The 27,898-nt window shown below is 44.0% G+C and overlaps 1 protein-coding gene across 4 annotated transcripts in view; it reads left to right on the top strand.

Moving 5' to 3' along the window:
- Positions 1-27,898, top strand: part of ABCA1 (ATP binding cassette subfamily A member 1) — a 320,418-nt gene that overhangs the window by 207,599 nt on the left and 84,921 nt on the right. For all 4 annotated transcript variants that reach the window (XM_053204848.1, XM_027034746.2, XM_015077217.3 and 1 more), the window contains 4 exons: positions 1,433-1,597; positions 10,911-11,004; positions 15,000-15,141; positions 16,427-16,545. In XM_053204848.1, coding sequence (XP_053060823.1) covers positions 1,532-1,597; positions 10,911-11,004; positions 15,000-15,141; positions 16,427-16,545 — 421 coding nt within the window. In that variant the 5' untranslated portion in view covers positions 1,433-1,531. The remainder of the gene's footprint in view (positions 1-1,432; positions 1,598-10,910; positions 11,005-14,999; positions 15,142-16,426; positions 16,546-27,898) is intronic.

Raw genomic sequence — 27,898 nt, forward strand, 5'->3', positions numbered from 1 at the left:
TTGAATATTTCAGAGTAACTCCTGATTTGTTGGATTGTCAATGAATGAATTAAAATACATAGTAGTAGGGTCTTTCTTTCTCAGAAACTGAAAACACCCTCCACTCTCTTCTTTCTCTAGAGGTTTTAAATGCAAGTCCTCATGAAGTGGGCAGCAAAAGGGTAAAAGGTTGACCTTTGCATTGCAATCTCGTTTGGACTCAGATTTTTTAGTCCAATATTTGGTTTTATATCCACAAGTGGTCACTGCATTAGTTCTTTTTGCCATTTGTTCCTCCCTTGCCTAGTTTCCCACTCCCACCTCTACCTTACTAGGGGCCACAATGATAAACTGAGCTATTTAGAAGTAAAGCTGGTTTCTGGGTTGTGGCAAGAGTTCATGACTATGAAGTGCCAGCAGGACCTAACTTTGACCTGTGTATCCCTCCCTTCTTCCACTTTTCATTTTCTACCCTTTCCCCAACTTTAATTTTAGTCTGACTACTTGGGATTATTCCAGCATTTAATAAATACAGTTGTTGAACGGGCAGCTGGGACACACAGCATGTTGTATCCGCTGCTTATGAGAACCATCCTTTTGCCCAGCAGGGTGAAACAGTCCTCCCGGGAGGTACCTGTGACACCTGATAAGGAGGGGCCAGGCCCTGTGTGCAGGTGCACACAGGTGGAGTAGAGCCAGAGTGTACATATGTCTGGGCAGTGGGAGATTGTTGGTTTCGCAGGTGATGCTCTCCGCCTGCCTCAGCTGACTTGTTTCTCTGTGGGATATTGTTTTCTTTCTACAGACACACAGCACTGGAATTGTCCTCGTCACCTGGGAACCAGGTGTCAATGTTATTTCCTCGGTATTTACTCATAGTCATCTAAAACAACTCCGTGGCTTTCCAGATTGGGAAACTGCTTTATCGATGGTGCCGTTTATCATTTGAAGGGCACAGCTATGTGGCCAGATGAAAATGTGGTCGGTAGCGAATTTCAAGAATTAGCATAAATTACTCCAGGTTCGAAGCAAAATTCATAAACGCTGCTACGTTTTATGGGAAGGGAAGCATTTTTCTTAGACAAGTGAGACAGGTGTCTGGGATTCCAGTGTGCCGTTTCCAATCTCAGGGTTTTGACCAACCAAGATTGCTCACTTAAGTCTGTTTTCTTTCATAAGTGCGTTTTTCATTCCCAAATGGTCGCACCAACGGAGCTAAAATGATTAGGTTTATAATGACCACCTTCCAGGCTGCAGCCAGAAAAACCTCCAGAATCCCTGTTTACAGGAGAAATTCTGAAGCCGCAAGTTGGGGACTCAGGGCTTCCTGAGAGTAATTAGGACACTGATGTGGGTTTTGAGGTCCCAGGTGAGGGGGCTGGTGCAACAGCCCTCACTGGCGTATGGCTTTGCAACAATAACTGATAGCGTTCTCTCCTGCTTTATCTTTCAGTTAATGACCAGCCACAGCGTCCCTGCTGTGAGCTGCTGCTGCTGCCTCCAGAAGCTCCTGAGCCACACACAGGTTGCTGCGGCTGCTGGCTGAGGAAACATGGCTTACTGGCCACAGTTGAGGTTGCTGCTGTGGAAGAACCTCACTTTCAGAAGAAGACAAACAGTAAGCTTGGGTTTCTCTGGGGAGGTTCTCCTCTGCTTTTCTTCATGGTTGTGAGTTGGGGATTGGAGAAGGGAGGAGAGGGAATCCTCTTGGTTTCTTAAAGGGAAAGAATGAATCTGGCCCTGATGAGCACAGGTCCGTGTGGTCCTGATAGAGCCCTACTGCTTATGAGAGAGGGAAGATGTGCGGCCAGGCAGAAATGTCAGCTTTAGTTTGTGCTAGTGGCCAGGCATGAGTTCTGACCCCTGGAATCTGGCACAGAATTGCCTCTGACCATCCCATTCTTTCCTTTTGCTACAGCCTTGGGGCCACCTGGCTGTGAGCACCTGAAGGGCCCTTGTATTTCTGGGAGGTGGGAATGAAGTGAGTTAACAGCCCAGCTCTTAGAGAGACGCTGATCTCTTCGTGTCAGTGTGGACTCTCTCAGCTCTGACTGAAAGCCTCAAGGAATATAAAACTGAGATTTGTTTGATTGCTGTGGAGGGTTCTAAGCCATTCACTTCCCAGTTGGGACACAAATTCTTTGCATATCTTGAGAAGATCATCTTTAATGCTCAGGTGAATGGTGTTTTTACACAGAGGAGGGTAAAGGCTGTGAGACACGGTGAGCTCCCTGGAGCTCAGACATCAGCTCTTTGCTTGTCTATCTCTGATGAACACTCCTGGACACCCTATCTAGTCTCCTGGGCTTAGCTGCACCCCTTTGTAGTTGGCTTCTAAATCTGTTTCCTGCCCTGCCCTTTCTTCTGAGTTCAGAGCCTGAGTCCCCACTGGGCTATCTTAACTAAGCTTAACATGTCTATAACCAAAATGATCATCTTAGACTCAAAAAGCTGTAAGAGACCTTTGAGAGAATTGAATTAGTGTTTCTCAAACCAGAATAATGCTTGGACATTCTTTAAAAGAACAAAAATGTCAAGATTCCCCTTGTGTTCGCGAAACTTATTCTTTTTCTTTTTATAATTAAAAAAATTTTTTTTAATTTAACTTATTTTTTTAATTTACATCCAAGTTAGCGTATAGTGCAACAATGATTTCAGGAGTGGATTCCTTAATGTCCCTTACCCATTTAGCCCATCCCCCCTCCCACAACCCCTCCAGCAATCCTCTGTTTGTTCTCCATATTTAAGAGTCTCTTATGTTTTGTCCCCTTCCCTGTTTTTATATTATTTTTTGCTTCCCTTCCCTTATGTTCATCTGTTTTGTCTCTTAAAGTCCTCATATGAGTGAAGTCATATGATATTTGTCTTTCTCTGACTCACTGATTTCGCTTAGCATAATACCCTCTAGTTCCATCCACGTAGTTGCAAATGGCAAGATTTCATTCTTTTGGATTGCCGTGTAATACTTCATTGTGTATATATACCACATCTTCTTTATCCATTCATCCATCGATGGACAGTTGGGCTCTTTCCATATTTTGGCTATTGTTGATAGTGCTGCTATAAACATTGGGGTGCATGTGCTCCTTTGAAACAGCATGCCTGTATCCCTTGGATTAATACCTAGTAGTACAATTGCTGGGTCGTAGGATAGTTCTATTTTTAATTTTTTTGAGGAACCTCCATACTGTTTTCCAGAGTGGCTGCACCAGTTTGCATTCCCACCAGTAGTGCAAAAGAGATCCTCTTTCTCCACGTCCTCGCCAACATCTGTTGTTGCCGAAATTTCTTCTTTTTTGTGATGTTACTTGTGTACAAGTGGGCATTCAGAAGATTCAGATTTTTTAAAAAATTTTTTTCAATGTTTATTTTATTTTTGCGAGAGAGAGAGACAGACAGACTGTGAGCAGGGGAGAGGCAGAGAGAGAGGGAGACACAGAGTCTGAAGCAGACTCCAGGCCCCGAGCTGTCAGCACAGAGCTGGACGCGGGGCTCAAACTCACGAACTGTGAGATCATGACCTGAGCCAAAGTTGGACGCTTAACCGACTGAGCCACCCAGATGCCCCAGGTTCAGATACGTTTATTTGAATTTGTTTAGATGACCATTGAAATGAAAACAAAACATGTTTAAAATCCTCACAGAGAACTCCTATTTAATCCCTCATGAATATATGTACTAGTCTGAGAATCACTGATTTATTTTTATTTTATTTTATGTTATGTTATGTTATTTTATTATTATTTTTTCTGCCTCATGTTACAAGTGGGGACCTAAATCCTAAGGTCACTAGTCAGAGAGTAGAAACTAGAATCTATGTATCCTGTCTGTCTTGATTGATGATAATAGTAATAGTAAAATATAATGTGTTATTTTATAATATAATAAAAGCAAATGCCTAGGATGAGCTTCCATTATTAATTAGATTAATTCTTTAGGACCCCATGAAGTACTGTTATCTCCTTGTGTCATAGCTGGGGTACTTGAAGTTCAGAGAGAGTCTAAGTAATCTGTCTGAGGTCCATCCACGCTGCTACTCAGGAGTGCATGTAGGTTTCGAGTCTAGATAATCTGACTCCAGAGCTGGTACTCTAAATCACTGTCAGATTGCTTCTCAGTAGCATCATTATTTTTTGTTTTCAGTCTCAAAAACTTGAAGTTTCTGACCTTTTCCTCACCTTTGCTTCTGTTTCTCATGGCTTTTCCCAGGTATTTCCTGGGAAATTTCAAGTCCTGGTATTTCCAAGTCCTATCTGTTCATCACTTATCCTCACTTCTTAACCATTGTGTGCTCCAGGACCCCTCCTCTTCTCATCCTGATGGCAGCAGCGCACATGATGGGAAACTGTCTTTGCCATAGCGTATCCATTAACCACTGAGTGGTGGAAAGAGTTGTTTCATCTTAGCAATGAAAGCAGGGCTCAAGGTAGTCCAGTCCAGACCTCTCATTTCACAGATGAGAACACTGAGACGCAAAGCAGAGGAGGGATTTCCCCAAGCTCAACCAAGGAATCAGGAGCTTGGGGTCTTGGAACAAGATGTGGGATTGGGCCATTCAGACTGGGCCAGCCTCTTCTGGTCTTGAGCTTGTCACTTCTGGTTTAGTACTGCTTCTGGATTTAGAAAGAGTTAAGATTAGGGAGATAGGCAGGCTTAGTCAAAGGCAATTTGTAGCCTTCTGGCAGAGTTTTTGCTGGCGGAAGTAAAGATACAGCATCTGACACAAAAGGGCTTTTCTGGATGGTACACCACAAGCCTGCTAGCTTGCCCTTGCTTCCCTTCCTGAGAGCTCAAGGAAATGTATTTTTCTGAAGCTGAAAAAAAAAAAAAAGGCGGTTTATTGCAGGTTATAGATGCTTAGGTTGTCAGAGCTGGAGAGATCTGGGCTGCCCCTGGTACAGTTGATGGATCTGGGATTCCAGGCTGGGGGGCAGAGGTCCAGAGTGGGTCAGTCACGGAATTAGCACCGGAACCAGTTTCCTGGTGTCCCTACAGGCTTTTTTTTTTTTTTTTTTTTTTCCGGCTGGTTTTGCTTTATCTGCACTAAGGGTTTAATGCCCATGGATCTTAAGTGCTGACTGGTAGCTACTTCCCAATCCACCTGGCTTGGATTTCTGGATGATATTGTTGAGACATGGGGACCTGTCCAGGGTTTTGGTTCCTCTTCGTTAGCTCACATAGTCAGAACCCACTGCCTACTGGGCAGGGAAAGAAGCTCCATGATTGTTCTTGCCCACAATGTGTGGGATATCATTGCTTGTTTCCCATTTTCTCAGATTCTAGAAATACACACTTAGCTTCAGAGCCTGGTACCTGGGATATGCTTAATAAGTGGTTACTGAAGGAGTAGTAAATGTATTAAATGGGCCATTAGTTTGCAGGTCTCTAGGAGGCTCCCCTGCTATAGGGGCCTTGTGTTCTGCTGCTGGGAAGAATATGTAAAAACTGGGGGCTGAACAGTACACCCCAGAATAACCCTGTGGAAAGGCAACATTTGCCCTTTCCCTCTCTGTCCTTGTTTGCTAATGAATCCTGGGGACCTCTTTGTGCCCCCATTGTCCCCTCACAACGGCCATCAACCAGGGTTGGCTTTCCGTTGTTTCTGTTGGGCAAAGAATACACCGAGAGTTGCGAAAGTCGAGTGCAAAGCTCAGTTTGGGTCCAAAGTAACGGTTAACTTGTGTGGGTGGCAGTCATTCAGTACAAACAGGGCTTGGGACCGGAAGGGCGAGGGGCTTCAGGGCTCTCAGGATCCTCATCTGGTTTTAGGCTGAGCCAGAGGCCAAGGTCCCATGGAACAGATGGGACACTGTGGCCATCTGGCCTTTCTTTTTTGCTTTTGCTATTAATTTTCTCTATTAGATCTGATTAGTCATGTGCCTGGGAAGATAGGTAATTCTAATTGTCGCAGAGAGTGTAGGTATTTGGACTTTGGTTAACGATAAGGAATAAACTATCAAATAAATAGAAATTAAAACTCTTCATTTAAGAGCCATTAGAAAATTTTCCAGGGTAGATGAAAACTTTCCACATTCCCTCTCCACTTCCAGTTTCAGCTGATACATTTCTTCCTCACCCTTGTTCCTGGCCTGGCAGTGACAGTTCAAATCCGGATAATAATTCTAATTTTTATTTAATTCTAATTCTGTTCTAATTCCAGCTTGGCCACCATATGCCTCAATGGCTAAGGGAAAGTCGTTTCTCTTGAGTTTTAGTTTCGTCTTGTACGGGATGAAGAAAGTTAGAACACGTAGCCATTTATTGTTTCATTGGGATAAATATTGACTGAACATCCACTACATATGGGACAGCGGACCGGGTGTAGTGGTGGAGCAGACAGCTGTGATCCTAGCCCTCGCGGAGCTGACAGTTCAGCGAGCGAAGCAGGTATAAAACACATCACAGAAGTAAAAATATAATAACAAACTGTGATAGTGTTAGGAAGAAAATAAATCAGACAGACTTTGGCACTATGTTAGGTTCTACCAGGCCTTGGAAAGGGACTTAATGTAGAATGGAAAGTTACGACATTTAAGCTGAGAACCCTGAAGTTCAGGTTGGAGAAGATCAGGAGCTCAGAGATTAGGGGCAGCATCATATTCCAGGTAGAGAGACACGTGGTGTGAAGGCTATGGGCCTAACGCATGTTCCCAAGTCAAGGAACAGAAAAGCCGGTGGCACTGGTGGAGTGAATGAAGACCGGCTGGGGAGATGAGTTGGGGATTGGCAGGGCCAGATCATGCCTGGCCTTGGAGTTGGGGAAGGGCAGTTGAATTTTATTTTATGTCCAGAAGAAGTCCCTGAAGTGGATGGGTCATGATGATGGGAATCAGATCGTGTAGTCCTTGGCCCTGAAGGGACTTGAGTGACCGTAGCCCAAGGAGACCATTGTAATCATTACATGTGTATGTACCATTTTATGTTCTGTTTTCTTCTTTCATTTGATGTAATTTCGTGTATATCTTCTCTTATTTCCAAATAATCTTCATATTTGTAATAATGATTCTTGATACGTAGCCTGCATTTTCTAGTTTTGAAATACTTTTATATCCATTATCTTCTAAAATTTCAAAGCAATTCTGAGAGGAATGCTTTAACGTATGTGTATCATAGGTAAAGAAATATTATAAATTAGCAAGTTAGTAAGAGGGGGATCTTTTGGCCCCAATCTACGATGGCAGATTGCTGTTAATTTTAAGGTAATTCATCAATACAGCTTTTATTTGATAAGTTCATATTCTATGGCCAACTTTTGATGTTTATTTATTAACTATAAGCCTCCATGTCCTCAACTGTAAAGTGGGGACAATAGCAAATGGGGGTCAGTAGAACTGGGTTCAAGTGCTGGTGTACTCTCTTACCAGGCTACAGGTGATAACTTCTTCAAACCTTAGTTTCATGGTAATGATTCAACCTGTCTCACAGAGTCATTATGAGAATTAAATATTAGAGATGAGATGTATAAAAATCCCTGGTATATAGTAGGGGCTCACCATTGGCTGTAACTGTTAAAAATCTATAGACCATGAGTTCATTTTACCTCCTTGGAACTAGTTGATGTTTTGTGACCATGCCACTGAATGGGGTCACTTCCCACCTGGGCCACTGCTGTGTCAATGTCATGTGGCCTCTATAGTTGGGCAGAACTAGCAGTTAATCTCAATTCTGCCTTTGTCTCTATGACTTACTCTTCCTTTTCCCCTACTTATATATATTTTTGCCACATATAAAATGGGGACATTAATGGTTCCTACATCACAAGGTTGTTTGGAGACATAAATGAGATCATCCATATGTAATGTGCTTACTATGTACTGGACTCTAAATAAATAAATGGTAGCTATTGTTTATCCTAAATATACAGATGGTAGCTTCAGAGCACCAAGGGTGATAACCACTGTTTATCTTACTCATACTCTTCACTTATTTTTGTTTTTGTTTTTTTCTGAGTTCATTATTTTTTGAGTTCATTCACAGTTATGCCATTTTTAAAAAGTTTTATTCCTGTTGATATTGTGAATGATTTTATTTAGCTATAAGCTTGTAAAACATACAATTTTGTGGTCTGCTTTTTTTCACTTAATATTGTATGTTTAATAGTGTCTGTGTTTCATAGATGTGATGACTGCACAATATATTGTCCAGTAGATGTACCACAATTTAATCATTTCCCATTGCTGTGCAGCTAAGTTGTTTCCAGTATTTTGTAATTGCAATGCTTCAGTGGCTGAATAACTTCATGTGTACAGCTTTTTGATATTTTAAATTTAGTTCTGTAGGGTGAATTTGTAGGAATATTACTTGGTGAAAGGGGATACTCATACTGCTTTTCCAGAGGGCTCAAATTGATTTGTATTTTCATCTGTATTATTTTATAAACGTCCGTTCATTCTCTTACTCAATGAACATTTTTTAGGTCTTTCTAGGTGGCAGGCTTAGGGAGAAGAAAGTGATAGTGGGAGAGAAACTCTTTTTTAAATAGGGTCCCTCCTGTGCCATGTTCTGATGAAGGCACTGAGTACCTGGGGAACTCCAAGGAGGGGCTTTCAACTTTGATGGTAGAAGAGAGTGAATGTCATTTGAAATCTTGGAGATTTCAATGTGTGTTGCTTCTTTGGGATTATTTAGAGAAATACTAGGAAGATTAGCCACATCTTCGGTCTTGGAGACCCCACACTGACATGTGCTTTCTTCCAAAAGACTCATTTGTCTTTTCTTTCCCCCTTAGTGTGCTATCAAATAGTGTAAGCTATTCTTTATGGATATATGGTAACAGTGGATTTTTGTTCCATTTGAGAAGTAATACATATACATTATGGAAAATTTAGGAAACACAGGATAGTTTTTTATTTTTAAAATGAAAAAAAATTTATGTTTTTAAACTTTATTTGGAGAGAGAGAGGGTATGCTAATGTGCACGTGCAGGGGAGGGGCAGAGAGAGAGGGAGAGAAAGAATCCCAAGCAGGCTCCATGCTGTCAGGGCACAGCCTGATGTAGGGCTTGACCCCACAAACCTTGAGATCATGACCCCGAACCATGAGATCATGACCCCAGCTGACATCAAGAGTCGGACATTCAACCAACTGAGCCCCAGCCCTGAAAAGTATTTTGAAAAGTCACCCATGTTCTTATCACCCCAAGATAGCCACTGTTATCATCTTTGTATTTCCTTCCAAAAAGAAGATTTAAAAAGAGTTTAGTAGGTAACCATAACAAAGGTCTCTGGAAATTAAAAATGGGTTATTTAAAATACCAAAATCCAACAACAAATGACAGCAGGAACAGAGAGGTTTTATTAATTATGATGTGTTCACAGTATGGAATATCAAAGTGGCCATTAAGATCCATATTTTAAGAGAGTATTTTGTGTCATAGAAGACTTCCATTATGATGTTAAATAAAAAAGCAAAATATAAAATTATATATGCTGTATAATGTCAGTTTTGTAGAGAAAAATATTCATGTATACATAGAAATGGCAAAAAATATTAACAGAAAGCCTTTGTTAGCTCAGTTTACTAGGGATTATCTTTGGGAAGTAGGATTAAGGGTGATTTGTATTTACTTTTTTCTACTTTTCTGGATTTTTTTTTTTTTTTGAGAGAGAGAGAGAGAGAGAGTGAGCAAGTATGAATGGAGTAGGGGTGAAGGGTGAGGAAGAGAGAAAGCATCCCAAGCAGGTTCCATGCCCAGCGTGGAGCCCTGTGCTAGGCTTCATCTTATGACCCTGGGATCATGACCTGAGCCAAAATCATGAGTCAGATGCTCAACTGACTGAGCCACCCAGGCACCCCCTCGATTTTTTTAATTTCAAATTTTTCACAATGAAAATATATGTACTTAAAGATCAAGAAAAAAAATCTGTTTAAAAAAAGAAGGGAGGATTTTAGGACAGTGTTCTCTTGGCTTTATGACTCTGCAGCCACAGTTGTAATTACTCGTAACCACAAGGCCCTGTGACTCTTCTGGGCTCTTTGGTGTTCATCCTAATTAGAACGTTAGAGTCTAGAAATGAAGGGAATAAAAGAGGTGAGAGTCTTTGCATGAGCACCCCCGGTTCAGTTGAATCATGTCTAATGATTTCCATACTGTCCCTAGACTTATTTATCCCCTGGTGACTCACTGAGGCAGGGTTTTCCTTTAGAGACACCATATTGTTTTCACCAGTGGATCATGCTTACTTGTAAGTTTACTGATCTAACCCACTGGAGAAGATGGTACCCAGACCTTGATGGATGGGGAAGAAGAACTTTGCACTTTTCCCAGCTTTCCAGTTCTGGAGGCACCCAGTTCAATATGGAACTCTGTGTGATTTTCCATTGTGCTTTGGAGACCTTTCTCAGCCCAATGGGGGGCAACTTTGTGTGCATACAAAGGAGCAGAGATTGTGTGTTTAGCACAGCAGGCTGCCTGGCTTTCTCCTTTCAACAAATGGTCCTTACCTACCTGACACTCTCCCAGGGCTGGGAATGCAAAGCTGACGGGAGTGTTTGCCTTCAGGAGGTGCTCATATTGTGGTGAGGAGGCCAGTGATAGGTGATTTCAGGGGCTGGAGGAAAAGGCTCTAGGAGGAATATGCACCGGTTACTATTACAGGAGAAGGGCTTCTAAGCTCAGTCTGAGATTTTAGTAAAGGAAATGATGCCTGAGTAAGTCTGTCTTGAAGAATGAATAGTAAGTAGTGAACCAGATGAAGCAGGTTAGGAATCATTTTCCTTTCTTGAGGAGAACACAGAGGTATGGAGTAATAGGTTACAACGTGAGAACTGTAGACAATTCAGTGTTGTTAAAGCCTGGAGAGTGGTAGGAGAGGCTGGAGATTTGATCAGTTGTTTAATTAACTTTGCTGTGGATTTCCCAAAGCCCAAGAGCATTAGGCACCCATGTTATTTTTTAAATTCACAGCACTCTGTCTTATTTCCCCCCTCAGTGTCAGCTGTTGCTGGAAGTGGCCTGGCCCCTATTTATCTTCCTGATCCTGATCTCTGTTCGGCTGAGCTACCCACCCTATGAACAACATGAATGTAAGTATCTGAGCATCCTGCCTGAGACTCCCCTGGCAGGCAAAATCCAGGTAGGGGACACAGGCTCCATTTGACCTGTCCCAAGATGCTATCTTCAGGAAATACCACACATGATTTGGAACAGAAAAGCTTCTAATTTTTTGATAAGGCGTGAACTCAGGAAACCATTTTCAGTCTTAGCGAATGGTGATAACAGTAATTATAATAATAGCCAACATCTGTTTCATCCATTTTAGATCATGAAAGTAAAATAACCTTACCCATAAGTCGGAAAGTGGTGATTAAAAAAGCCTCCTGGGGCAATGCCTTAACTCAACTGTCATCTGGACCCTGCCAGTTTTTTCATATGCATTACGTCTTTACTGCACAATTTGCAAATCATGGAAACATATAATTTTAAGCAGCATTTATATAGAACTGCTCAGATTGACTAATATTCTTTTGTGTGATTGTCATAACAACCTTGTATGATAGACTCTCATTGTTATCTATTGCTTTAATTTCTTGGTAAGTAAATTGAGGCTCCAAGAAGTGCAGGGACTTGCCCAAGGTCACATATCCCATAAGTAACAGGTGAAATTAAGATCAGATCATCAGACTCCCAATCATGTGTTTGGATGGTGGCCTTTAAAACAGTGAGCGTAGAAAATACAGTAATGGCTAAGAACACAAGCTCTAGATGTCAAGTTACTTGGGTTTGAATCCGGGTTTCAATACTGGGCATATCACCTTGGGCAAGTGACTTAGCCTCTCTGTACCTAAGAGAATGACAGCATCTACCCCATGTGGTTGTTGTGTTGTTCTGCAATCACCATCTTTGTCTCCTGGCTAGGCGTGCTGGATGGACTGACTGCAGAAATGCCCCCGTCTAAAAGGTCAATATTTATGTGGGAGGTTTAACTGGGATCTCTGTTCCATTGCTTCCATGACTTTTCCTACCATTAACCAGCCCCACTCACATCCTGTCAGCTCTACAGGCTTGCAGGATACTGTTCCTCTGGGAAGAGATGGGGTTAGGGTCACCTTTTAATTGTGTTCTTGGTCTGGTCCCATCTGTCTCACAGCACATAATGACCATTATTTACCTGCTAATTTGCTAGCGCATATTATACCTATTGAAGTTAAAAAAACAAAAACATGAAACCACAAAACCTCAAGAACATTCTACCAAATGTCATTTTTCTGATCTCACCAAAAAAGAAAAGAGCAGAAAATGAAATCTACGCTCAATTTGTGGGCCAGGGAGGTAATTCTGCTTTTTCTTTTGGTGCCCTGAAGTTTAGTGAATGAATGCATGTTTGATTTTATTGAATCATTACCCTAAGCTCCACTGAAGTACACATTTTAGGGAAAACTCCGCTTTTTCATCTGCTAGGCTATAATCTCTCAGGAATGATCACAAACAGGCAAGATGGTGTAGTAGAACATCTTGCAGACCATCACGCAGACCTTGGCATCAGACAAATTGGGGTTTGTTTGGATCCTTGCTACACTACTTGCTGAGATTGTGCTCTTGGACAAGTTGTGAAATCTTAACCCAGAGCCCTCTGGATGTAGACTATAGATTCTCAGAAATGTGAAGTTCCTATTCTTACAGAAGGCAGGTGAGACTTTAATCCCCCTTTGTGTACTTCTTGCAACCTTACCTCCTGCTCTCACCACCTTCTAGGGACATAGCCAGAAGAACAGAGAGCTCAGATAAAGCTTGCAGAAGTGTCTTTCTCTGGGAATAAAGGATTGGTGTATAACTTTTCCCCATAAATCTTCCCCGATTTGGTCAAGAGCCATTAAGGTCGTAATCAGTTCTGTGGGCCCTGGGAGTCCATTATGCTATTTGATTGTCCTCCTGTATACCCAGTGCCAAGTCCCCATCCTGCTTTTTTGTCCCCCCGACATTGGGGGATACAACCTACAGGAAAGGGTCTTTGCTTTACTCCACAAGGATCAGTCTAAAATAACTTCGCCTTCCATTGCCCTGTGTTGCCTGGATCAACATTACCCTGTCTTTGGTGCCAAGTATCTCCAGGAGGTTAAAGAGGAGAATCCCTTGATTCTTCGAGTGTTTGGTTGGGTTACATAAATTTCACCTGCATGAAGAGCAGCTGACTTAGGCAAGGGACCTTGTTTGGTTTTCCTTGAACTATTAACAGGGAGATAAGGAGGTTAACTGAGTAAATGTTCAACAGGCCAGAGTCCCTGTAGAGGTTGGCCACAGTGATCAGATCTTGTCACATCCTTGCTTTGGATGTTGCCTCTCTGGTTGGACTATGGATGGAAGAAAAAGGAAGAAGGACCCCAATATTGAAATTGCAAAGGGTAGCAAACTCCTGGCTATAGTTTACCTTCTGGGTAGACTTTGTTAGCACATTTGTATGAAAAGAGTAAGATGAGTAAAACAGGATTCCTGCTTTGGAGGATGGTGGTAGCTGTGAGGTGGAGAGGCTGTTCCTGGCTGGACAGTAGCAGAGTGAGTACTATTGTAGGTGCACAACCACAGTCCCTCAGTAATCCTGACAGGCTCACTCATTGAGCCTTTACCCTGTGCCAGGCACTCTGATACATGCTTTGCCTGTAAGAATGCATGCAATACTCACCACAGCTCTGTGAAGTAGATTGTATTTTTATCACCATTTTACAGATCAGGAAACCGAGGTAGGAGTTCGGTAACTTGGCTGAAGTTGCTACTTAGCAAGTTTTGGGGACTAGATGTGAAACCCAGTTAGTCTAACCTCAAAATCTATAAAGCTACATAGTTCTTCATCACCTAGAGCCACTGTTGTTTTTTTTGTTTTTTTTTTTTATGTTTATTTATTTATTTTTGGAGAGAGAGAGATGTGTGTGCATTCAGGGCAGGGACAGAGAGGGGGAGAGAGAATCCCAAGCACAATCCGAGCTGTCAGTGCAGAGCCTGATGCAGGGCTTGATCCCACGACCCTGAAATCATAACCTGAGCCAAAATCAAGAGTTGGACACTTAGCTGACTGAACTACTCAGGTGCTTTGAGCCATTGTTTTTAATGGCCATTAACTCTTTTAGGATCACAGATAACCCAGAGAATATGATGAAAGCTGGAGCCATGGCCTTTCTGTCCAAACCACACATGCTTGGTTCTCACGTTAAAAGCTCCTGGTTCCAGGGTTCATTTATCTTGATCCTCGTAAGGGGCACCTGTAGCTGACAACCTCACACTATCTGTGCCTTTGACACATGGGACCAGCCCCAGTCTCCCCAGTCATGCTGTTTGTAAGAAGTGCCTCCATAATGAAGGGAAAGAAGAGTGAAGGGGTGACCTATTGGATGGGGCTCAGTGTTTTGATAAGCGACAGAACAGCAATGACAACAAATATAGCTTCACAGATGACATCTTATCCCAAGTCAGCATGGTTATTAGGTGCCTTTGAGGAGCTTGTGAGCTGGCAGAGGAGGAGAAACTGAGATGTTTGGCCAACAGAGGACAGTACCTCAGGAATAAGGGAAGGAACATGGATCGGGATCACGGACATGTGGGTTCCACTCCTAGTCCTGCCCACTGTCTCCTTGAGCATTCTTCACCTGACACTTCATCTGGCTGTGGTTTCCTTAGAGCATGAAAGAACTGGATAATAAGGTCATTCCCAGGGCCCCTCCACATCTCCGAAAGGTAAGGCAGGAGGTGGAAGGTCGAATAATGATGGCCAAGTGCTTGCTACACATCAGGCACTTTTTGTATATGGTCTTCCTCTACTACTGTCGTCACTTCCCCAGGACTGGGGCCTTGAATCCCATTCCCCAGGTGATGTCAAGTAGATTAAGAACTACTATCTGATGCCAAGTTTCTGACTCAGGGTAGGATGTGTCCAGAGGTGGCTGGTCTCTGTGATGTGGGTAATGGGACAGACAGAATTGGGATGAAGCAATGTATGGGTGGAACCAAAAGAGATAAAGGTTCCTATCAAGTCCCGGAATCACTTCAAGAATTAATGTTTCTCTTTGTGTTTTTCTTCTTGATTTCATAGGCCACTTTCCAAACAAAGCCATGCCCTCTGCAGGAACGCTTCCTTGGGTTCAGGGGATTATCTGTAATGCCAATAACCCTTGTTTCCGTTATCCGACTCCTGGTGAGGCCCCTGGAGTTGTTGGAAACTTTAACAAATCCATGTAAGTACTATATCAGGTTTTCTTTCCAAACTTGTCAGTTAATACTTTTTCTTCCTTTCTCAACCTCCAGAGAATTTTGAATGGTTGAATTTGAGTGAAGTTGCTTTTGTAAAGGTTTGAAGAATGAGGGCTGGGAGGGTTGCCACCAGGATTTAAGACTATGGGGACCTTACTTTGGTGCATTTTAGGAGTAACAGTATGTAGCTAAGAGTCATGTGGTTGGGGGCCATATTTCTAGAAACTGGTCAATAAGTAGGGAAGGGGAGACAGAGCAGAGTTCTGTCCATTAATTATCCTACTCATTTAGCAAAACTTCCTGTGCATCTGAAATGGCTGGTCTCGGAGCTGGGGGAGGTGGTGCAGAGGTGAGCATGGGACGGGGCCTGCCCTCAGGGAGCTCATGGCTAAGGATCAGAGAATTTGGTCCTCTGCTTCCAGATCCGCTCTTACTCTGTCACTGCCCTGTCATACTGCAGTGTCCCTATGTCTGCAGGTCTTTCTCTTCCCCGGGTATGAGCTCCCTGACAGCCAGGATGTTGCTTCCTTTGCTCTTGTATCCCTGGCTCCTGGCTTCAATATTGGACATAGTATGGACTTGATAAGTGTTTGCGAAGTGAGGAAGATTGAAGATTGAAGATTCTTGGAATGCACAGAACCGTGGCATGAGTTGGAGCGGACAAAGGACTCTACGAGATGTATTAGGACAGTTCTGAGGAAGCAGCAGTTGGGGCAGGCAGGGCCACATTACAGTGTTCATGGACCTCAGGCTTTGTAGCTTTCATGGACCCCCTTTTATAACTGTGTTGGTAAAAAAAAATGAATATAATCTAGGTTGAATTCATCATCATATATATTCATTTGAATTTCTGAATTTCATTTTTTATTCTGATTTTAAAAGAAATGAAAAAATTTTGTGGACCCCTAAGAATATTCTGGGCCATAGGCACTGTGTCTACTTGTCTCATGGATAAGTTGGCCCTGGATGTGTGTGTGTGTGTAAGGGAGGGCTTCCTGGAGAGGAGGCACATGGGCTGGGCCTTGCAGGGTGATAAGATTTGGTTGTGTGCACACACGGAAGAGCGTGTAGGGCAAAGGCTTGTGCCAGGTGGGCGGGAGCACGGGGTATTCATGGAGCTGGGTGGGAAGTGGTAGGAGGGGACCGGAGCTGGCCCACAGGAGACCTGGCAGCCAGGCTGGGGCATGCTTTCCTGGCAGGTACTTTCCTCAAGCCAGAGTGGCAGCTGGTCTAACTGGGGCTTTTCTTCTTTTCTTGCACCTCCTACAGTGTGTCTCGCCTGTTCTCAGATGCTCAGCGGCTTCTTTTATACAGTCAGAAAGACACCAGCATGAAGGACATGCACCAAGTTCTAAGGACATTACAGCAGATTGAGAATTACAACTCAAGTAAGCACAAAGCCTTCTGTGTGTTGGTTCATAATTGGAAATTGACCTGCACGGGGGTGAGATGGCAGCCCGGATGGCCTGGCACTTGTTCCTTTTAGCTCTTTCCTGGGGAGCTTTCTTCCTCAGTGGCTGGGCCATAAGACCTCTCTGCAGGAGGTGTTTGAGAAGAAACGAGGCCGACTGTGAATTTGCTGGCCTCCTCCTGGGGACAGAGGAAAAATCCCCAGAGAGGAATGGCACAGGCCCAGCATTAGGACAATTGGGGGGTGCAGGTTGCTGCCAAGTTCATTTTTTGGGGGTTGCGTGTATGGTTGCTGCAAATGGGCACATTTATAGACGGGATAATTACATGCGTATAAGAGCGGTTAGAGTTGCAGTTTGGTATGGATAGGTGAAAGTTAAGCCTTTATTTCTAAATGGGAAATGCAGCTCATCTTCCCCCTGGTCATTCGGTTTAGTCTGATGGGCATTTGAAGTCTGATTTTAAAGAGTGGTCTTTATCTGCGATCTGGTGAGTGCCTGGGTAGTTTCTCGCCTGCCACTGAGGAAGTGTCTGAGGAGCAGGTGGTTTGCTGCCTCAGGGATCGGCTGCACGAGTCAGAGTCACGGAGTGGCCGGCCAAGGGGCCCGGGGGCGGGGGGGGGGGGGGCGGGTGCGGGGGTAGCTGTCTCCTGAGTGCAGGCAGTCCTGGTATACACAGTCTGTAGACAGTTGCAAAGCAATAGTGAAGCTGACCGAGAGTCGGTCTGCTTTCTATCATCACCCTGTGGTTCTAAACAATGTTGGTCATACGTTATTACTCCCCGTCATGGGCCACTTGTTGCCACTGCTCCATCTGAGACAGTACTTTGTACTGAGTTTGGTGTTTTGGGAGGGCTGGGGAGGGTCAGCTTCTGCTGAAAAGCCTCCCAGTTTGTGACCCACTTGGCAAAAGAAGAAATGGTGTAAAGTGCTAGAATTTCAACCAGCCTTAGAGCGTTTTCTTGGGAAGACAGAACCGTGCTTTCGCTGGGCACGAGAAGAGGCAGTGAGCAGTGTGGGAACTGATGACACACGGAGTCGTGTGTGGGTGGCATGGAGCAGGTGTTGCTTCCCTTCAAGAGAGGCGTGGCTGTGCTGAGCCGCCTGGGTCGGCTGTGAGGGGCTCCTGGCTGACCACTCCGTGCTGTGTGGCCTGGCCATCCTCTTGCCCTGTAGGCCCCTAACCCTGCACACATGTGTCTGTCCCAGCACCAATCATAGTCACAGCCACCAAAGTCTCAGTCCTTTCTGATCTAGAGGGTCCCTGTCTGGTGGACCAGAGGATAGCTAGGGTTATTTCTCCTACTACAGAGAGACCGTGTAGGATATATTATTTTGCAGCTTTGTGACTTTGTAAATAAGTCATTTAGGCCCTTTTAGGCCACTCTCCTCCTCTGTAAAATGGGGACAATAGGAGAACTTATCTTGTAGGATTGTTGTGGGGAATAACATGTGATTGCTTGAAAACAGCACCTGGCACATAGAAAACACTTTGTAATATGAGCTAGCATTATTTTGAAGTGGTGACATCTTGGGCAAACCACTTAAAACCCCTCTGAGCCTTAATTTCTCCAGCTATAAAATAACGGGTAGCTTGCAATGTAAAATGTCAAGCCTAACACAGTGTCTGGCACAGTAGTAGATGTGTAATAACTGGGAGCCAGTATTACTCGTAGGTGTCAGTGAGGCATTTCTGAGCACCTGGCCTTCCTCTTCTGCCTTTCAACTTCATGGCTGGAGAAACAGACTTACTGATGGGGCTGAGTTGTTAAGCAGAGTTTCAGATCTTAGTGGAAGCTTCGTTAGATACAGAACCATTTTTCTTTTTGAGCAGCTGGAGACATGAATTAGGGTGGAGAAGAGAAGACAAACCTATGTCCAAAAAATGTTCTGTGCAAAGCTCTGAAGAGAGAGGGTTTCCTGTAATTTTGATTATATCATGCCAGTGCTTATTACCCATCTCTCCATTCACTGGTCCATTCCTTTTTCTGTGCTGCAGCTACTTAAATTGTTTCCACCTTTCTTTGCCTGTCTTGCATTCCTGACCTGGGCCTCAGAATGGAGGGAAATGCACAGGGATGGCGTTTCTTCCTAGGCGAAATCAGTAACTTTTTGCCAAATTCGAATAGCACTGTAGATTTCAGAGAGAATCCGAGCCTGGGGTATGTCCACGTACATCCTGACCGAGAGCCCTGTGTTTATCTGCACTGAGAGCCCTACTCACAGTATAATGGGCTTAGTTAGCCCTCTTATCCTGCCATTGGTGGGATTGGACAGACCCTTGGTCTGGAGTCTTGCCCTCATCAACCTTCTCTGCTCCACACCTACTTCCTGAATGGGACCTACCTCTCACATGGCAGCTCACTTTGGGTATTGATAGCTCTAATTAGCAGAAAATATTCACTACTCCCACTATACCTTCCAGACAGTGGGGCTAATTCCATTTCCCTTGAAATATTTAAAGACAGCTCTTGTGGTTTTTTTCCCCCTTTCTTCCTGAAGTCTTTGATTTTTTTTCTAGGCTAAATGTCCTTCATTCCTCTTCTGGATTGTTTTTTCCTCTCCTATTTCTGCCTCTCCTTTGGTTGTGTTTCAGTGTGTGTATGCCCTCCTTGAAGTTTATCAGAAATCACAGCAGTATTCCAGCACAGAGTAGAAGGGGATTTTTGCCTCCCCTGTTCTGAGCAACTATATTTCTGTTAATGCAATATGAGATTGCATTAGACTTTTTGGCATCCACGTCACACTGTTGAGTTCTATTCCATGTGCAATCAACCAAAATTACAGTCTTTTAAATACACAGTATTGCAAATTACTTGTTCTCCATTTCTTAATCATGCTGTTGGTCTTTTGAACCGAGAGGGAAAATAATCTCTTTTTTATTTTACATTTTTTAATTCCCTATGTCATTTTGTCCTACCCAAACCATTTTAGATTCTGATTTTGCCATGTGTACATTTGCTGCTTCTTACTGTTGCCTGTCATGTAGGAATTTGATAAATAGCTCTCTTTGTTCTCATCCAAGACATTAATAACTATAAACCAAGGCTTGAGGTTTGGATCAGTCCACTGGAGACTAATAGCCCCTTTGGACACTATCTTTCAGGCTCTTACGGATTCACCAGCCTATGGTGTCGTCTGTGCTGGACTCCTGCTCCTGTGATCTAATTGAAGGACTTGTTATTTACTTCAGCTTCTATCTGCTAGATTCATTGAACTATCCACAGATAATTTGTGTTTATGGGGGTCTCTACTCAGTTACTACCTCCTATTCCCATGGTTTCCTGGGCTAGAGAGTGTGATTTTACTTCTACTTATTGGATTAGACCTTAGAGGTCTTTTAGTTCATTTATAGATAAATGGGTTGACTGATTCAATCATTCAGCCAATATTTATTGAACGTAGTATGTACCAACCACTGTTCTAAGTGCTGGGACACAGAGATGTACAAAATAAATATGGCCCCTGTTCATATGGAACTTCCAGAAAATAATCTGACTTAGAAGGGGGAGAAACTTTTCCAAGTTTGCATAGCCACCAGCAACTTAATCTAGGAATGGAACACAGCTAAATGTGTGCTGCTCCATGAAATTCTCTTTCTACAGAATTCTCTTTCTTGTGCTGTTCCAATAATCTTTCAACTGAAAAGGCCTCTAATTTTCAGAATTAAATCATAGACAAGTCTAATTATTTTTGAAACCATCCTAATGAGAAACCCATGTAGGAAGCCTTACAGAGGGTCCCCACCCTGTTTCCTCATCACTGGAACTTGTTGGACATTTTATTATTTTCTTCCTAAACCTATAACCACACAGGGTAAGCAGTGGTTAAGTTAATGTTTGGGAGTCCATATGAGGAACATTCATCCTTCCTAAGTCCCTATCATGACTGCAACCCAATGGAAATACAAAAATTGAACAAATTCTCAGGAACTCTAGAAGAAATGACAGATTTATATTCTGTCTCTGTGAGATGCAGACTGGGAAAGATTAGTGTTTCTCTGGATGACTTTTGTGTAGTATCTGAGATTATTTCAATGGCAGACAGATGACAACTTTTAATTTTAACCCATATCAAATTGCAACTTCATGGGGATTATTGCATAGAAGGATGTAAACTAGAGAAAATTAATTTAAAGAATACATAGTTTTATGTGCATATGGTAAAACTTGTGAGAGCAGTTTGTAAATGATGGAAAATTGGAAAATGCTGGTGTAAGAGAAAGAGTTTGGGGCTTTGGATTAAGATTTGTTTGGGGAACAAATTCAGATTCTACCCTTCGTTATCTGTGAATGTTGGGCATATTTAGATTATCTCTGACCCTCCGTTTACCTAGAACATAGAGATTAGCTACCCCAAGGGTCATTGAGCATCAAATCAGATGACATCTGTGGATGGCCAATGGTGGAGGCACAGCACATAGTTGACACACAATAAATATGATTTGGTTCATTTCCCCTTCTGCTCCTGGCTGACTGTTTGGCTTCACCAATTTGTTCGACCTCTCTGGGCCTCACCTTTCCTTGCCTTGAAATTGGGACTTTGGCAAAACAGCCTGAAAATGTTTCATCTTAGAAACTTGGTCAGTACTTGGATAGGGGGATCACCTGGGAGTACCCAGTGATGTGGACTATTCCCTAGACTGTAGTTCTTGAGGGCAGGACTGGGCCTTGTTCATGACTCTCCCCCACGTATTAGCACAGTAGCAGACACATGGCAAGCCATCAGTGGACCTTTGGAGAATAAAAGTGAGAGAAAATACCTGCCTTTTCTCCTTCACAGAGTATTTTGAGGGTCAAGTGAGAGTACTTTGAAAAGTGTAAAATCCCAGCACATGTGATTTTCAAGTTGATTCCCTTATGTGAACCCAAGTCAACTGGGCTGTAAATAATAATGACAGAAGTTCTTAAGACAGTTTCGGGTCTCTTTTTTCCACAAGGTTTACCTTCCAGAACTTTACAGGAAGTGCTCCCATGAACCTGGGAGACTGGAAGTAGATTTACTGAGAAGCTAAAGAAGTTTTACTTTCTAGCCCCCTGTCAAGGACTTGGTAGGAGTCTTAGCAATCAAAAATTGTCAAAGTAGGATTTTTAAAAAAATATTATTTTTCATAAAGAGAGTCCCCCCCAAAGTGTGTCAGCTTCAGTCCTCACAAACCTGCATCTGCTCTTGTCAGAGGCTCTTGGGGGGGCAGGAAGAACTGCCACCTTCCTCAACCTCCTCCTTGGTGCCTGCCCTCAGGCTCTGTCACCACTCCAGTCCACCTGCCCCTCTTTGGTGAATCTGGCATGTTCAGATGGGGTGACTAGCACAGTGGCCAGAGCCAAGGCCTCCCCAGTGGGGCTGGTGCTGCTCAGGTCAGGATTGGTCTGGAGAAGATGTTTGCTCTGTTCTGTCTTTACTGCTTATTTCCCTTTCAGCTATTTAAATGCATTGCTTAGTCCTACCCACCAGGCTTACTAGCCAGCTTCCTGCTGAACATTTCTGCTCAGGCATCATCTTTGCCCCAATGCCGGAATGTTCTCTATTGACTCTCCTTCATCTTTAGATGGCACCATGAGGCCAGGCTCCTCTTGACTTTGTTCCATATACAGGATCAGGACTTCCTGCTTGGCTGGAAGTTGGGAAATGCACATCCTGGGGCTGAGGTTTCTTGCCCTCCTGAGTGGACCATCCTCACATCCCCTATAAGAAGTTCCCAACTCCTCTATTTTCACAGTTAGCTAGGCTCTTGTCACTGCCATATACCATGGCTTCTCCCTCAGCCTCACCATTGCTCATGCTGCTCCAGGACAATTCCTGTACCTGTGGAGGTACTGTGGAGGTTCTCTCTCTTTATCTGCTATGGCCTGGCCAGATGGACAAGGCTGTGGGTAGGTTCTGTGGTGCCTGGATGCCCCAGTCTCCCCTGCCTAAGGGATTCAGCAACTTCCATCCTTTGCCAAGATCTTAGCTCTCCAGGAGTCAAGCCCAGTCTCACATTACAGCCACCATAATGCTCTTTAACAGAAAAGCTCAGTAGGTACTCTGTGGGACTTCAGAAGATTATTTTCTGGACCTGCTTCATGAATTAGGCCAGGCCAGTAGGTGGGACAGTTGAGAGATGGCTTTCAAGCTATATGTAGGGCTGGCAAGTTACACATTTCTGTGGATGCCATGTACACCAGAGTCCATGTGAGTGGTACTCCTCTGAGAAGTATGCTCCCTGAAGTTGGGTAGAGCCTACATGGCTCTTTCTATGGCCTGGGGTACCATCTCAGCATCTCCCAGTGCAGGCCTCCTGTGGCCCCCGATTCAGAGACTTCTGCAATGCCTTCTGTCTAGAATGTAGAGCCCTCTGAAGCTTATGAAAACTTTTCCAGGAAAGGACAAGGAAGAACTTTGGGCATTTTGTCACTGGGCTGGAGATGTCCTTTTGGAGGACATGCCGCATCATTGAGATCAAGGGTTGGAAAGAGGAGGGGGGCGGTCAGGGCAGCAATGCATGCATCCCAACATCTTGACTTGTGTCTTTAGCTTCTCCATCCCTTCAGCTAGATTTTTGTATGTCAGTGGCATGGCTATTATTTTCTGTATATTCATGGTACAGATCTGGTTTGTTGGACTTTCTCGTGTGTCTCTGTAAGACTTTTGTAAGTCCTGAGGGGTATGCTGGATTTTACTTAAGGAAAAGGGCCATAACTTTCTGACTGTTGGATTTACTGGTAACGCTGAGAACTCACTATGTGGACCTTTGATTCTGCTTTGATCTTTGAAAGTCAAGAAGACATGATCCCCCAGAGGGCAGGGCGGACTTTGGTCACATGGCAAGGTAGTTGGCTGTTGCAGGGAGTTGAGGAAGAAGATATAAAATCATCATTTTATAAAAACCCGCTGGGCAGTATAATTTAGCACTAAGAGAACACTGGGCAGCCAGGCTGACTTGGTCTCCAAATCCTGGCTCTTCTGATTATCTGCTCTGTGACCTTGGATAATCCCATAACAGCTCTGGCTCAGTTTCCTCAAAATGGAGATACGAATCAGCTAATACGGGTAAAGCATTCAGTGCAGTGCTTGGCACCTACGAGTCACCAGGCTTAGACTTTAGTTCACTGCATTTTCACAACCATCATGTGAGATTAGGAATTTTGTTCCTTGTTATATGCAAGAAGGAGCTGAGGTTCAGAGAGGCTAAGTAACTTACGCAAAGAAGCATATCTGGCAAGGGGAGGAAAGGGGCTGGAACTTCAGTCGTTCATACTCTGCTACTACTGCATCCTAAAGAGAGCAGCCCAGGGGAGCCAGAAACTTTCCCAAGGTCACAGGATATTGGGCATGGATGGGCCTGGATCAACAAGGAGACAAGAGGGCTTCTGAGAGAAGTGTCAGACTTCCTCCACTTCCTGGCTTCGTGGGGAACAGGCATGGGTGGAATGTTCCCCAAGGCCCATCTACAAAGAACATCCCGTGACTCACCGTCATTTCTCCTTCCCTGCCTGAACCATTTTGACAGCCACTGAAGTTGAGGCTGCAGCCCCAAACTTTGCTTTCTGTCCCTTTGTGCGCCCCACCCCCCCACCCCCGTGAGTCATGTTGTTGGGACATCTGATGACATATGTTGACACATATGTCATCAGACTGGAAATTCCTTGAAATCTTTGCGTGATTGCAATTCACGTTCTGCATGCACTTGTCAAAAGTCCTGATCTGGGGCCTTGGGTTTCATATTTTGAAATCTTTCCAATCTAACACAAGAACGTTTTCCCAGAGCTGTCATGGCCAGGCTGTGTCCCAGAGCCCAGGGCGCTAGTTTCCATCCAGGGTAGCGGCCTGGCCCCAGCAAGGCTGTAATCAGGTGGATACAGTGCTGTACTGCTATGTTGAAATATTACTTGAACTAAATCGAATCAAAGGTCAGCTTTACCAGACAAGAATAGAAAACACAATTACGCTCAATTACAGGACATCGTGTACCCCGTAACGTCAGCCTGCCTTTAAAAAGTTGGATTGTTAGCATCAAGAACAGTGTTTCATGTGTCTTGCTTTTCCAGTATATGATTTATTTACCCCGTGGGAGGCAGGTAGCAACTGGGGAGTCCAACGTGCTTCTAGTTAAAAGCTTTCTATTTCTTGCCTTCTCATCACTGTTGTGTTGAGGCACAAAAGGCAATCTTGGAGTGGCACCTTGTCCACCAGATGAAGTTGCACCAAGTCATGATGCCATTTTACATTTTAATAAATTGTTACATTCAAGGCTTATAGTGGCATTAGCGGATTGGTTTTATCATCTCCATTTTATTAACGAGGCAACTGGGGCTCAAAAGGGATAGGTCTGTTGCCTAAGATCACAGAAGAAAGCTGTAAATTGAATCTGGGTCTGTTTGACCCCAAGGCTTAGCATCTTTCCACCGTACCATGCTGCCATGTTGCCTTATTCCAATACCAGGAAGCATGGGTGGCATCATCATCTTTTGATGCCAAAAATGTAATGAAGTGATTTTAAAGAGTAAAGTGATTCATTGTAATTCCCCATAAAGTAGAAAGAGCCAAAGCTTTTAAGCCAGAGTTGATGGAATTCAGATTTACCACTTGTTTGCTTTGTGATCCTGAGCAGGATCTCAAGGGTCACAAGGGGGCTATTTCCACATTTGATAAACAGGAATACTACATTTCTTGTAAGCTTTATTTAGGGATTCTAGAAAATAACACATACATTGTATCTGATGCTTGGTAAACGCTAATTGCCTTCCTCTGCCTAGAAATCACTACTTTGTCCCTTAATATATTTTATTCATTTTAAAAATAAGGGAAAACTAAGGTATTTATACTATCATATAACAGTTATTCCTTAGTTTATGCATTATATTAACAATTATTCCTTAGTTCAGCGCTGGGAGGGAATCCCTTCTCCGACTCTGTCTCCTCATCTTCCTTTCCTTTCCTGTGTCCCTAGGCCTCTCGGGGTCCTGTGGCCAATTTTGATCCCATGCCACGTGGTGTTAGGAGTGTCTGGTCGCATTTTCAGTTGGAGACTGGCCATCAGTGAGGACTTAATGCCTCATACTCTTTTCTTTCTTCCCAGCTCTTTTTCTCTCCACCCTTCCTATTTGGTTCAGTCTTTCCTGTTTCTGGACTCTGGGCTTCTTCATACTTTTGGCTTCTTTCCTTCTCATTGTTCTTTGCCTTTTCTGGGCACCTTCTTCCACCTTCCCACCTCCCTGGCCTTCACAAAGCATTCTACACGCAGAGTGCTTTCAGCTAATTTCTTGCTTTGTCTAATACTGGCTGCTGGTCTCTTCCTCGCTTTCTCTTCACGTGAAGAGTTCATGTGGGCCAATGTTACCTCCTCTGTTACCTTTCATTTCACATTACCTTCATTTCCTGCTGGGCTTCCAAAGCCAGCCTACTGTGCCCACTGCCTCACTGCATCAGGAGTGCTCCTGGCCAGTGTTAACACATCACCCTTTCCCCCGGGGGCCACAGTCTCTACTAGTTATTTTTCTTTTTTAATGTTTATGTATTTTTGAGAGAGAGAGAGAGAGAGAGAGAGAGAGAGAGAGAGAGAGACAGGCAAAGGATCCAAAGTGGGCTCTTTGCGGATGGCAGAGAGCCCGATGTGCGATTCGAACTCCCAAACTGTGAGATCATGGCTTGAGCCAAGTCAGATGCTCAACTGACCGAGCCACCCAGGTGTCCCTCTACTGGTTCCTTGGGGACCTGGTTACCATTCAGGTTCTTATCAGCTGACATCAGTCCTCATTTCAGGGACTGCCAACAGCCCACCCTGCCTGCTTCTCAGGAAGACATGGGTGTGCCGCTGCCTTAGTAGAGGTCTCTCTCCACCCCCTGGTTTCAGTGATGACTGACTGTGGAGTTGCAGAGAGGGCTGGAGGCTCACAAGTCTGCTCATCTGATCCTTTCTCCCTCCCCTCTTGGAAGGCAAGGACGGGGACCATGCCTTTATATAGCATCTCTTTTGTTACAGGCTCCTGCCTTCAAGAGGCACTGAGAAATACTGCTCCTTTGAACCACAGCACTAGTGTTTTGGGTTCAGTAGCCATTTAGTAATTTGTTGAACTAATGCAAGTTAACCCTACGTGTAAAATACTTTAAGGAATATGTGGTTCCTAAACTTAGAGCACTCCCACTGGTCTCAGGAGAAGACTCTGGCTTCCCCAGTACTTGCCTCAAAGGGTTCAGGGAGCATAACCCTAAATATTCTGGTTTCTCTTGGGACCCCTTCACATAATTGTTGTCCATGACTTTATTGGCATTTATTTTGAACTTGTTTAAAATAACCTAGACTCCTTGTAAAGGTAAACTTCTGTTTATAGAACAGTGGAGGCTCAGAGAGCTTAAGTAACCTCTCCAAGGCCACATGACTGGAAAATTCTGAAACTGAGGTTTGAACCAGGTTGGCCAGACTCTAGAACCTGAAACTCTTTGGGTACATCTTGGTATCCCCTCAGCAAGCCCTCACTGTAAGGAGGAAAACTTTTCCTGGGTTGGGAACCCCAGGCCCAGATGCATGGCAGAGAGGTTCTGAAGCTATATATATAAAAACACACACATACACCCCAAGCTCCCGACGTCCTCTCACCTGCCCTAAGGGATCACCTAGGCAGCGGCCAGTCACCGTGCCTTGCTTCGCTGTCCAGAGCCCCAAAATTCCCAGAGAAGGAGGGTCCAGCCATCTCTAGGATGCAGGCAGTAGCAATCCTTGGAGAAGTAGAGACCTAACATCAGGAAAACAAAACAAAACCCTAACAACAAAAAGCACCTGAGTGTGCTTGTTACCAGCCCTTTTGTAGCAAAGAAATTTTCTCAAGGTTTTGTTTATATGGCTGGACAAGCTTCCCACTAGTTAGAATTTGACCTGGTCCCCTCCAGCCCATTGCCCATTTGACAGGGTGAGGGCTGGAGACCCTCCTGGGGTCCTTTTAAGAAGAGTATCTGAGCTTTGGATGCTGACGGATCTCTTTCTGGACTTCTTTTTTTCATTTGCCTCCTCCACCCACTTCTCAAGCAGCTGATTGCTGTGGTTCCTTTTCATGTTGAACAAAAGAGACTTACAGGGATCTTGAAACTTGAGCTGGGGACTGGAGGGTACTGACCGAGAGTAACCCCAGCCGGCTCTGCTGAAGGCTTCCCTCCTCCGCCTTCCTGCCCGCCCCGCCTTCCTTGCCCTTCCCGGTCCTCAGCTGCTCTCAGTCAGCCCGGAGAGAAGCAGAAGAAACACATAGTGTCATGAAAGCATCTTGCCGTGTGTGGGGCCTCTCCCCTGGCTGCCATGGAAGTGTTTCCTAAGCTTGGTCAGCGAGGCCTGGCCCAGAGGATTGGCAAGAAACTGAGG

This window comes from Acinonyx jubatus, chromosome D4 (genome assembly GCF_027475565.1).
Source record: "Acinonyx jubatus isolate Ajub_Pintada_27869175 chromosome D4, VMU_Ajub_asm_v1.0, whole genome shotgun sequence".
Lineage (NCBI taxonomy): Eukaryota > Metazoa > Chordata > Mammalia > Carnivora > Felidae > Acinonyx > Acinonyx jubatus.